Source organism: Emys orbicularis, chromosome 24 (genome assembly GCF_028017835.1).
Source record: "Emys orbicularis isolate rEmyOrb1 chromosome 24, rEmyOrb1.hap1, whole genome shotgun sequence".
NCBI classification, from domain to species: Eukaryota; Metazoa; Chordata; order Testudines; family Emydidae; genus Emys; species Emys orbicularis.
In genome coordinates, this window is record NC_088706.1 from 17,893,979 (window position 1) to 17,906,511 (window position 12,533).

General features: G+C 60.3%; 1 protein-coding gene across 1 annotated transcript; it reads left to right on the forward strand.

Moving 5' to 3' along the window:
• The first annotated feature begins 655 nt into the window (after positions 1-655).
• On the forward strand, positions 656-12,300 carry ATXN2L (ataxin 2 like). Its single transcript, XM_065422224.1, has 21 exons — positions 656-673; positions 1,087-1,143; positions 2,147-2,218; positions 4,152-4,302; positions 4,399-4,523; positions 4,681-4,772; positions 6,174-6,374; positions 6,459-6,634; positions 6,814-6,918; positions 7,166-7,363; positions 7,510-7,599; positions 7,921-7,988; positions 8,072-8,352; positions 8,491-8,560; positions 8,681-8,827; positions 9,212-9,284; positions 9,579-9,766; positions 10,009-10,138; positions 10,261-10,382; positions 10,481-10,690; positions 11,448-12,300. Exons 1-21 carry the CDS (start codon positions 656-658, stop codon positions 11,757-11,759), a joined length of 2,886 nt encoding a protein of 961 aa, XP_065278296.1. The 3' UTR covers positions 11,760-12,300.
• The last annotated feature ends 233 nt before the right edge of the window (positions 12,301-12,533 follow it).

Here is a 12,533-nt window from a genome sequence, read left to right on the forward strand (position 1 = left end):
ACAGTTCCCTTGGGGCCTGGAGCAAGACGGAGCCAGACGGGTGCCATTCCTCACCCCTTGAGCCAGTCCGTCCAGATTGGAGCTAGTGCCCTGTGGAGGGGAAAGTCCCATATCTCCTTCCCTGATATCTTCTGAGCCAATTTATTCCTCCAACCCAGGGCCAGATTGGAACTCTAGAGGTGAAAGGTCCCATAATTGCCTTCTCAGTCCCCAGGGTATCTGTGCTTTTAAGTTGGTCCCTCCCCTTCACTCCAAGTATGCAGCTGAACACCTCCGCATTGGCTTCCCATCACTGGGGGGAGGGTGTGTGTGTTCTGCTCTGAAAAGCTGCTTTAGAAGCGATGTTCTGCTTCAGGTTCATGGTCTCGTTCCAAGCCCAAAGATGTGTTCTCTGGTTCCCTGAAGTTGGATCCTCTGCCTTGTGTATCTGCAGTAACAAGTGCAGCCAGAATTTACCCTCAGCAGAGCTGTTCGCTCAGTCCCTGTAGCAGGATGGGGGGCAGAGGGGCGGTGCATGAGGCACAGCTGCACGGGAGTTGCAGTGCTAGTGGGAGTACAGAGTCGCCAGTGGGACTCTGACATCCAGCTGTCTCTCTCTCAGATCCACCTTGGAGGAGGTTTCCCTGCAGTGCTGTCTCTTCCCTCTCACTGGGCCATGTGCTGGGGTTGCTGGGTGAGATTCTCTGGCTTGGGTTACGCAGGAGGCCAGGCTTGATCATTCTGGCCTTAAGATCTGTGAATCCTTGGATTGGCTCCTCCTGGAAAAGAGGGGGCAGGCTCATTCTGGGCCTGCTGGTGCCGATGGGGTTGGCATGAGCTCAAGGCTCCAAAGTTTGGGGGTCGTTCAGGACCCAAGCCTGCGTCTCCACACAGCAGCACGTGGCTTGCCCTGGAGTCGTACCCCAAGCATGCCCTGTAAGTGTAGCATCACAGAGGTGATTGCTGTTAGTACACCACTCATCCTGGTAACTGCCCTGGCTCCTAACCCGGGTGCTGAGGGCGGTGCATACAGGGGAAGCCTGGGGGATGAAGGTTGTGTATTCACTGCTCCTTGTTGATGGGTTCATCTCACTGTGTTAATGACAGGTGTTCGAAGGCGTCTATAACAATTCTCGAATGCTGCATTTCCTGACGGCTGTCGTGGTAAGTGCTGTCAGTTCCTGTTCCAATGCTGAGGGGGTTGCCTAGCATGGTCCATTCAGGAGCAGGCTGTTGCAAGAGTCTCGGGGGTGGGGAGGAGTTTCTGGCTTTGCGGGGAGGACAGTCATACTGTCCCCTCTCTCAGAAACTCCCTATTCCCAGCATTGGACTTTGAGTTGGGAACTAGGGAGGGAGGTGAAGGGATGTGTGTGTCATCCAGCAGGACATGTCCATGGGAGTGTGGGGAGGGGGGGATCTGGAGACAGAGGGGCGATGTGGGGTATTTTCTGCTGGGGGGTGGACCTGGGCCTGTGGGAAGAGAGGAAAGGAGCAGCAGCTGTGTTGGTGGCAGGGGCCGGAGGGATAAGGAGCTGAAGGCCAGGCTGGCACTGCAGATTGGGAGGTAATGCTGTCCACCCCTGTGCCTGTGCTCATCACCAGAGCATCGAAGCGCGGCATACAGCATCCAAAAACGGATTCCTGTGCAGGAGGCCTGAATTCCCCCCACCTTGCCACTGTCCTCAGAGAGACTGGGGAGAGGTCACCAGCTGCAGTGTGCGTCCTACTGTAGAAAGAGAAGTTCTTGGGGGTGGTCTGGGAGTTTCACAGCCAAAGGTCTCACCCCATCCCAGTCTGCAAGCTGCCCCTGGGCTCTGGCAGTTCTTGCCCTCACAGTGGGTCACAGTGGTGGGCTCCCAACTGAGTGGTGCTGCCTGGGCTAGGATAGTACGAGCCTCTGGAGTGCTGGGCATCCGGGAGCACCAGTGAGTCTAGTAGGACCCTGTGTAACAGGTGCCAATGAGAGAGTGTGCTGCTTCCCAGAGTGATTCCCTTCGGGCATCTCCTCTCTTCTCCCAGTTCTGGGGGGTGGGCCGGGGGACCCTGGGAGCTGCAGTGGGGGTGGGGATGGTGTGAAGGAGAAACAGATTGTGCTCTACTGGAGGGAACCTTGGACCCTGTGGTATGTGCTTCCCCAGCCAGCGCTAATCTCTGGCTCTGTCCCCAGGGCTCCACGTGTGATGTGAATGTGAAAAATGGCAGCACCTTTGAGGGGATTTTTAAAACCCTCAGCTCTAAGGTAAGTGTCTGGGGGGATAGTGAAATGCTGGGGTCCCCATGGCTGGCCAGTCCTCTGGGAAGCAGGAGGCAGGCTCTTGGGACAGGGCACACAGTGTCTGAGTTCCGTGGTGGACATCTGGGGTGCCCCTGGGCAGTGGCAGGCCTGGCTTCTGGGACATGGCACAGAGCATCTAAGCTCAGTGGTTAACATGTTACTCATGGGGGAATTCTGCGCCAAAAAATAAAAAATTCTGTGCACAATATTTTAAAATTCTGCATATTTTATTTGTCAAAATAACACAATGTAATCAAAATACCTTACCTGTAAACAATACAGACAACAGCAAAAAAGATTCCCCCAGGAGTAAAGAGTTAAAGAAACCCCTACAACAACCCAGTTCCAGATTGGGGGGCTGGAGGGAGCTGTTGGGCCCCCAGAGCCCAGACACCCACACCCCCTTCCCCCCAGAGCTGAACCACGGGGCAACCCCCAGCCCAGACAGCAGTCCCTCCAGAGCCTTTACTCCCCCCAACTTCTTTATTGTCCCACCGGGGCACATGTTGTGGTGCGGCCGTGCCCTTCCTTACCCTTTGCCAGAGCTGGCTGGGTCGTCCCATGCACTCTCCAGTCCCTGCAAGAATGAGGATCAAAAAGCATGCAGCCTCCAACCCAGCCGGGCTGGGCGCTCTGCTCACTGCAATCTGAGCTCTGCAGAGTCCAGTGGCCTGAAATTCTGCGGGGCAAACAGGAAATTCTGCAGTGGCACAGAATTCCCCCAGGAGTAACCATGGGGTCCTCCAGGCTGGCTCTGGGACAGGGCGCAGAGCGTCTGAGCTCTGTGGTGAACATGTGGGGTCCCCCATGGCAGCAGGAGGCTGGCTCTGGGACAGGGCGCAGAGCGTCTGAGCTCTGTGGTGAACATGTGGGGTCCCCCGTGGCAGCGGGAGGCTGGCTCTGGGACAGGGCGCAGAGCGTCTGAGCTCTGTGGTGAACATGTGGGGTCCCCCATGGCAGCAGGAGGCTGGCTCTGGGACAGGGCGCAGAGCGTCTGAGCTCTGTGGTGAACATGTGGGGTCCCCCGTGGCAGCGGGAGGCTGGCTCTGGGACAGGGCGCAGAGCGTCTGAGCTCTGTGGTGGACATGTGGGGTCCCCCGTGGCAGCGGGAGGCTGGCTCTGGGACAGGGCGCAGAGCGTCTGAGCTCTGTGGTGGACATGTGGGGTCCCCCGTGGCAGCGGGAGGCTGGCTCTGGGACAGGGCGCAGAGCGTCTGAGCTCTGTGGTGAACATGTGGGGTCCCCCGTGGCAGCGGGAGGCTGGCTCTGGGACAGGGCGCAGAGCGTCTGAGCTCTGTGGTGAACATGTGGGGTCCCCCGTGGCAGCGGGAGGCTGGCTCTGGGACAGGGCGCAGAGCGTCTGAGCTCTGTGGTGAACATGTGGGGTCCCCCGTGGCAGCGGGAGGCCGGTTCTTGGGGCAGGGCGCAGAGCGTCTGAGCTCTGTGGTGAACATGTGGGGTCCCCCGTGGCAGCGGGAGGCCGGTTCTTGGGGCAGGGCGCAGAGCGTCTGAGCTCTGTGGTGAACATGTGGGGTCCCCCGTGGCAGCGGGAGGCTGGCTCTGGGACAGGGCGCAGAGCGTCTGAGCTCTGTGGTGAACATGTGGGGTCCCCCGTGGCAGCGGGAGGCCGGTTCTTGGGGCAGGGCGCAGAGCGTCTGAGCTCTGTGGTGAACCTGTGGGGTCCCCCGTGGCAGCGGGAGGCCGGTTCTTGGGACAGGGCGCAGAGCGTCTGAGCTCTGTGGTGGACATGTGGGGTCCCCCGTGGCAGCGGGAGGCTGGCTCTGGGACAGGGCGCAGAGCGTCTGAGCTCTGTGGTGAACATGTGGGGTCCCCCGTGGCAGCGGGAGGCCGGCTCTTGGGGCAGGGGCGCAGCGTGCAGTAATGGTGGCTGTTTGCAGTTCGAGCTTGCTGTGGATGCTGTGCACAGGAAGACCCCAGATCAGCTGGTGGGACCTAAGCGGGAGGACATTGTGGACACCATGGTCTTCAAGCCCACCGATGTCATGCTGGTGCATTTCCGTAATGTTGATTTCAATTACGCCACCAAAGGTAATGCTGGCCCTCTAGATGGGGCCCGTTCCCGCTTGGGGCTGGGGGGTCGCCCAGAGGGGGTGGCAGTCCTTATGGCCCATTGTCTGCTCCTAGACAAGTTCACGGACTCTGCCATCGCCATGAACTCCAAGGTTAACGGGGAGCACAAAGAGAAGGTGCTGCAGCGCTGGGAAGGAGGGGACAGCAACAGTGACGACTACGACCTGGAGTCTGACATGGTAAGACTTCGCTCCTCCTTGCATTCAGGGCCTGGGGTGAGGTGGGCAGGGGTTAGCGTGGGGAGAGGGCTCTGGGGTACCCAGATCCCTTCTGCTGCTTGGCGCTCAGCGCTGGGGGCTCTGCAGAGCCTGTATCTAACACTTGTCCTTGTTGCAGTCTAATGGCTGGGATCCCAATGAGATGTTCAAGTTTAATGAAGAGAACTATGGCGTGAAGACAACGTACGACAGCAGTTTGTCCTCCTACACGTGAGTGTGGGCCTGGGCTCTGTGTGGGAGGGAGCTGTCGCTCTTGGGGAAGAGTGTGTGATTCTTGGGTCCAGTGCCTTTGTATCAGGCTACAAAGGCCAAAGGGGCTGCCCCTTTCGAGAAGAACTGCAGTACCACCCGTGGCTCCGTTGAAAGAACAAGGGTGTAGCTCTCAGTAGTGAGGGAATAGCCAAGTTCAAGCTGCCCAGGCTGGCTTTCATTTAAAGTCACACCTCCATCAGGAGGATTTTGTTCACTCTTCTTCCATGCAAAAAATGATCCTTTTCCAGCTTGTTTTCTTTGGGGATTTGTCTAGTCCATCTTTCTGTGTTCCTGAGCCAATGGTTCTCAACTTATTTACCGTTGTGGGCTGTATACGCAGCTGTACGTGTGTTGTGGGCAGCATCCACACAATATATATACTACCTATATGGCCCTGAGGATGTGAGTTGGGCTGCAGCTGTATACCGATTGGGCCGCATGTGGCTTGCAAGCCAGGGGCTGAGAACCACTGCCCTGGGGAGTCGGATACTGTTTCCTTTGTCCTTGTGGGCCTTTCATGTAGCAGAAGGGAGGGTGGGGGAGAGATTAGAAAAGGAACAGGCGGTTCTAAACCCACAAAAATGGATAGGAGCCTCGGGGGCAGGTGCGTGTGTGTGGTGGGAGGGGGTGGCTCAGGTCGGAGGACCTTGGATAGGTGCGTAGGGCAGGCTGGGTGCAAATATAGAAGTTGGAGCTACCTCTAACTCCTTTTCTTTAACTGCCTTCATCTGGAGTTGATGTCCCTTTCATGTAGATTTTTTTTGGTATAGAATTTCCTAAGAAAACATCCAGATTAAAACTGTTTAGTAAGAAAACGTGTCTGGATGCATCTGAACCACAAAAGTGACCCAGGGTTTCTGCGCATGTCCCTGCAGAGCCCAGCCTCGCTCCCTGTGCACCTGCATATGGTTGGGGTGCGGCTCTCCAGCATCCCACACAGACAAGTGCTGTGTAGCTCTTGGTTCTGGAATTGCCCAGTGTGGTTCTGGGTGAAAGCAGCTCCTTGCTCATGCTTGCTTTTCATTGTTTAAAGCCTGTCAATCTTCAGATCCGAATTGCCCCGGGGCTGGCTTCTGCTCCTAAGTATCGGCTTGCTCCCCTGACCGGCTGCACCACTGCTACTCACGTCAAGCCGGGAGGTTGCTTTTTTCACTGACAGCGCGCAGGGTGATTTTCATCCCCCTTGTGCTCAGATGGGCAAACGAATTCCAGAAACAGGCTCCCTCCAGTGGAGACCAGAGCAGCAATTGCCACCCAAAATGGGGGGCTTCAGACAGCTCTGAGCCACAGTGTCATCCTGTACAGCTCTTGGGAGGGTCAGCTGGCACTGAGGCCTGTCTCTGTCTGTCCCTGTCCTAGCGTCCCTCTAGAGAAAGATAACTCAGAGGAGTTCCGGCAGCGGGAAGCCCGGGCGGCCCAGTTGGCCCGGGAGATTGAGTCGAGCCCCCAGTACCGCCTGCGCATTGCCATGGAGAATGATGACGGCCGGACGGAGGAGGAGAAACACAGCTCTGTGCAGAGGCAGGTGTCTGGCAGGGACAGCCCCAGCTTGGCCTCCAGGTGAGAGAGGCGCATGCACACATGTGGGGTGGGGTGGGGAGGGTGTGGGAGCCGATGTAACTCCTCTCCCATCTGTGTCTGCAGGGAGGGCAAGTATGTCCCGCTGCCACAGCGCGTCAGAGAGGGCTCGCGAGGCGGCGTCCGGTGCAGCAGCTCCCGGGGTGGGAGGCCAGGGGTGGGGTCCATCCCTCCCCGGGGCAGTGCGCACCATCCAGACAGCAACTCTAGTCCTGTCCCGGAGCAGCGAGGGATCAATGGAGGTGAGATCCGGGGACCTACATGAGAGGCTTCCTAGGAGGCTCTAGCAATGCCTGAGGCTGGTCTCCAGTGCCCTTCAGCCCGGAGTTCGCACACCACTCTCTGGGAAGGTCAGGGACTGTGTCCAAGCTGCTGCACCAGCCCTGTAACCCCCTCCTATGCTTGCTTGCTTGCTTTCCAGGACCCTCCCGAATGTCTCCGAAGTCCCAGCGCCCCATCCGGGGTGCCAAGACCATGTCTTCCCCGTCAAGCCGCCCTGTGGAGGTCTCAGCAGCTCCCCCTGCAGGTAGGCAGGGTGGGGATCTTTCTGCTCTGATGGCTAGAGAGGGGTCTGCAGCTGGAACATTGCCCCAGTCACTGCTAGCCCGGTGGGCAGGAGGAGCAGCTGAGGGTTAACCTGCTGGAGACAAGGGTGGTGGTTTATAGAGTCTGAGAGCCCTAGTCTGTGTGGTTGTCCCTGTGTCTCTTGCTGTGTATGGGGGGGGAGATCAGGACCTATGTTCTCACCCCGTCTCTAATGTTTCTCCCTGCAGTGGGCCGCATGTACCCTCCTCGCTCTCCCAAGTCTGCCTCAGCCACTCCAGTCTCTTCCCAGGATTCTCCAGTGGGATCTGCCGTGCCAGCAGCACCCGCATCCCCATCGGAGGCCAGAACTGGCCTGGAGTCGAGTGTTTCCCCAAACCCCCCTTCTCCCAAAGTAGCCGCCCCCGTGCCGGCCACTGCTGTTGAGGGTAAGGCCCAGGGAGCAGCGTGGGGCTTCTGGGGACTCTTGTGGCCACTGTGAGGAGATGGGCCTGGGGAGCTGTGCCTTGGAGCAGGGGTCGGGTGGGGGCAGGGCAGTGTAATGTGTTAAGGGATTTCCATTTTTCCCTCCCAGGGAAAGAGGCTCCCACATCTGTGGCTAAAGATCCTGGCAGAATCTTGGAAGTGACGGGGTCATGTGAGCTCAACAAGGCAGCCAGCAAAGGTGTGTGTGTCTTGGAGTCAGCACTGACAGGGCCGGGCCCCAGCCACCCTGTGACGCCTCAGAACCTGGTGTGTGCCCCTGAGGGAGACTGCTCCAAGCTTCGCTTCCCAAGCGAAGGGGCCTGGGGAGAAGACGCAGGGGCCTGCATCCTCCTGTTGGGGGTCTTTTCTATGACCTGTCCCCCTCATGGAAGCATAACCCGTCTGTGTTGGCGGAGCTTTAGTGAGGCTGGGGGGTTGGGGTGGGGAGTGGGGGTTCCCTATGGCTGGGGGCACCCCGAGGCTGCAGCAGCCCCTCCGCTCACTTCTCTGTTCTCCACAGCAGGGCTGCAGAATGAGCAGAAGCGGACCCAGCTGGAGGAGCTGCGCAAGTTTGGGGCCCAGTTCAAGGTAAGGCCTGGTGACAGCAGGGAGGGCGGGGGGAGTGGGCATGTCTGGGCCGGGCTCACCATGAGAATCTGGCTCCCCCACAGCTCCAGCCGAGCAGTTCCCCAGAGACCAGCCTGGAGTCCTTCAGTGCCAGGCCCAAGGAGCCTCTGGAGGGCAAGGAGAAATCCCTTGAGCCGGGCATCTGCGAGGGTCCTGAGGAGGCGCCCGCCGTGAGCATGGTGCCAAAGCCCAGCGGGACCAGCCTGGAGCTGCTGCCGGAGAGTGGCAAAGAGGAGAAGGGTCTGTGTGAGGTGGCCGAGCAGCAGGCGGCCAGCCCCCCGGGCAAGGGCGAGCCCGAGGACAAAGAGGAGGGGCCTGTGTCCGAGTGAGTCTGCAGCAGAGGGCCAGGGGTTCTCTCAGGGGTGGGGGAGGGCAAGGCAGGCTGCACTCGGGGGAGTGGGTTGGAGGGGGACGCTGGGCTCTCCAGGGTTTTTAACCCTGATTTGTCCTGCGTTGGTTTCAGGCAAGTGAAGAAATCGACTCTGAATCCCAACGCCAAGGAGTTCAACCCCTCGAAAACGCTGCTTTCTGTGGTGAGTGATCTGGGCTGGGGGCAGTGGGAGCCCCATTGGCGCCAGCGGCTGCTGGTCCTCCCCATCGCTGGTGAGGATCTGGCTGGGTCCCATGCTCACCTGCTCTGTCTCTGCTTCCAGAACAAGTCGACGAGCACCCCCACGTCACCGGGCCCTCGCGCCCATTCCACTCCCTCCATCCCAGTGATCACGGCCGGCCAGACGGGCATGTACAGCCCCCAGTACATTTCCTACATACCTCAGATCCACATGAGCCCTGCCGTCCAAGTGAGCCCCCCATCGCTGTATGGGGGGGAGGAGGGGGGCCACACTGGCAGCAGGAGATGAGGAAGCTGCTGGGGGGAGGAGCTGCAGGGATGGCGGGGGGGCGATGAGGGACCAGGATCTCGGGGGGGGGGGGGGGGGGAGGCTGCAGGGATGAGGGAGCAGGGCCTGTCCGGGGAGTGGGAAGGATGTGGGGGATGGGGGGAGCAGGGCCTATCCAGCGGGGGGGCGGGGGCACATTGGGAAGGGGGGGATGGGGGAGCTGCAGAGGGTGGGTAAATGTGTTTGGGGATGGGTTCTGAGGGGGCAGGGGAGCTGGGTTCTGAGGGGGCAGGGGAGCGCTCCTTGTTCTTAGGTAACCACCCTGCTGCCGCTCTCTCGTTGCAGGCGCCCCAGATGTACCCGTACCCTGTCTCCAGCTCTGTGCCTGGCCAGCAGGGCAAGTACCGAGGGGCCAAAGGTGAGCCTGGCGTTTCTCAGGGGGGCATAGCAAGTCTGGCACCAGCTGCACTGATGGGAGGGGGGGCTGGCTAAAGCATGGGCAGAGCTCCCTATGGTGGGTGAGGCTAACCTGGAGCCCCTCCCAGGGCAGCAGATGCTGATCCACTGGAGTGATGGGATGTCTGGGGAGAGATGGCAGCAGGGACCATTGCGTGGGGCTGGAGGGGAGGGTCCCTCATCATAGGGTTGAGGCAGCCATACAGCCTAGGGGCTTCTGGGGTCCGTTTTGAGCAGCTGGCTCCTTTTCCCACAGGTTCCCTCCCACCCCAGCGCTCGGACCAGCATCAGCCGACATCCGCACCCCCCATTATGCAGGCGGCAGCGGCGGCAGGGCCCCCCCTGGTAGCAGCTACGCCCTACTCCTCCTACATTTCCTATAACCCCCAGCAGTTCACGGGGCAGCCCACCATGATGCAGCCTATGGCACACTACCCTTCTCAGGTAAGGGCCACGGGGAGGGGAGGGAGGAGCATGGGGGTGAGGCGAGAAGGGCCCTTCTGTCCCATTGCGGCCTCGGTGGGGCCATCTGGGAGCAGAGGGGTGAGTGTGTGGGGATGGTCTAACAGCCACGGGGCCTGGCCCCTGCAGCCTTTGGGGGCAGAGGGGTGTGTTGGGGGCAGTGAGGGGTGGGCACACAGGGATGGTCCCTCTAACAGCCGTGAGGCCTGGTTCTTCCCTTGCAGCCTGTATTTGCCCCGATGCTCCAGAGCAACCCCCGCATGATGACATCTGGCAGCCACCCCCAGGCCATTGTGTCGTCCTCCACACCCCAATACCCCCCCTCGGAGCAGCCCACGCCCCAGACGCTCTATGGTGAGTCTGTAGGCTGGGGCCGGGGAGCCCCAGGGGCCGGGGAGCCCCAGGGGCCGGGGAGCCCCAGGGGCTGGGGCCAGTTCTGCTGCTCGGGGTCTGACTGGGTGTCTCTCTCTCTCCAGCTACAGTTCATCAGTCCTATCCCCACCATGCGACACAGCTGCACCCCCACCAGCCTCAGCCCGCCACCACCCCGACAGGGAACCAACAACAGGCCCAGCACGCTGCCCCCAGCCCCGTACAGGTGAGGGGGGATGTCCCCCAGGGCTGAGGGGGAGGGAGTGGGTGGGGAGGTGTTTGACTCCCTGACCCTGCTCACGACATTCCTGTGTCCTGGCGCAGCACCAGGCTGGGCAGCCGCCCCACCTGGCCAGTGCCCAGCAGCAGCAGAACCTGTACCACACGGCCACGCTGACGGCCACGCCGCCCTCCATCACGCCAGGGCCCAGTGCCCAGTCCCCCCAGAGCAGCTTCCCACAGCAGGCTGTCTACGCCATCCACGCCCACCAGCAGCTGCAGCACGGCTACACCAACATGGCCCATGTCACCCAGGTAGGTGGCAGGGGCAGCAGGGCTGCGGGCACTATGCGGGCCCCACCCACCAATGCTCATCCCCCTGCTCTCCCCTCCCACAGGCCCATGTCCAGACTGGAATAACAGCAGCACCACCCCCCCACCCCGGGGCACCTCATCCCCCCCAGGTCATGCTGCTCCACCCCTCGCAGACCCATGGGGGGCCCCCCCAAGGCGGCGTGCCACAGAGCGGGGTGCCCACCCTCTCAGCCTCCACACCATCTCCATACACCTATATAGGACACCATCAAGGTCAGTGCTGGGGGTGGGGGGATGTCTCAGAGGTTCAGGACTGGTGGGTGTGTGTGATGGGCCAGGCTGGTACCAGAGTAACCCCCCACCCCCCATGCTGGCAAGCTGTTGAGGGGCTACCCTTCCTTCCCTGAGCTGGGGGCTCAGCTCTGACAGATGATGGAGGGTCCGGCCCCTAATGTGAAGGCCTGCAGTGAGGGGGCTGTCTAGGCGTCAGTGTGACAGGCCTGCAGTGCTCATTGCCCTGGGAGATGGGCGTGGTGAGGGGAGAGAGCAGGGCATGTTCTCGCCTTCCTCCTGCAGCAGGTGCTGTGGGTGGGGCTTGGGGAGGCCTCTATGCAGTGGGGTGTGGTGGATAGGCCACCTGGCTCCAGGCCCAGGGTGGGCGGGCGGGCTGGCTGCAGCCTTGTCTCCCTGCTGTGGGGGTCCAGTGCTCGGCCTCCTGTCCTGCTTTGCTCACTAACAATCTCTGCTCTCTTTCTAGTTCAGTCTCACCCATCCCAGCAGCTCCCATTCCACCCCCCTGGAAACTGAAGCCTCGATTCCTGACTGTGAACTGAACTCCCAGTGCCGGCCCCTGCCCGGGATCCGGTTTGCTCCTTCTGCCCCCTTGTGTGCGCCCCGGCCTGGCAGCCGGGCCCTGAGGTGGAACCCCCAGCCTGCCCCTTACGGGGCCACAGCTGGGGGCGGGGCTTTACCAAGCACCTTTTTTGTTGGTTTGCGGAGCGCGCAGCGGCAAGAGCCACCTGCCCCTGGCTCCTGGAGCCGCCAAGGTTTTATTTTCTATTATTTATAACTCCAATTGGGCTGTTAAACAGAGTGTTGGGCTCCCCTCCCCTAGTCATGCGAACACAGGAGCAGACCAGACTGATGAACACCGACTTTTTATTACATAAAAATATTTAAAAAGTGGAAAAAAAAAATAAAATAAAATTTTAAACTAACTCCATGGTGGGTGTTGGGGTGAGTCTCTGGGGGCTTGTGAGGGGAGGAGAATAGCCTAAGGAGGTGTTACACTGGTGGAAGGGTGGGGTTGGAGTCCTGGCTTCTGTTCCCTTCATTTCTGCTGTGTGTGGGGTGGGCCCTGGTGAGAGCAGCAGCACTGGCTGCTAAAGATCTCTAATGGAGTGACTAAAACTAGCCTGTGGAGGGAGGGAGGGAGATCTGCAGCTTCTGCCCTGCTGCCCTCTGTTCCTCCCCCTCAGCTGGAGCAGGGGTGGGTGTCAACTCTCAGCAGCCTGCTCCCCCCCAGTTGGGGGCTAGGCCCCAGCTGCTACTGGAAGACATGAAGGAGCCTACTGCTCTGCACCAAATAGGGCCCTGCTCTTTACTCTGGGGGGGGGCGCACGCGGAGGCTGTTCCACCCCATCCCATCTCTACCCTGACTTGAGGCAGGGTCATTTGTCCCTATTGGCCCTTCTGACAACATTCTCCTTCAGCTTCATCAGCCCCCAGCTCTGCTCCCTGGGAGCTAATCCCCCCGCCCCCCCCTTCTCCCACTGCTTTGCTAGGCAAGCACCCAAAGCTGGGTGCTGCCCCTCTGCTAGTCCACTGGGCCACAGTGCCCTGG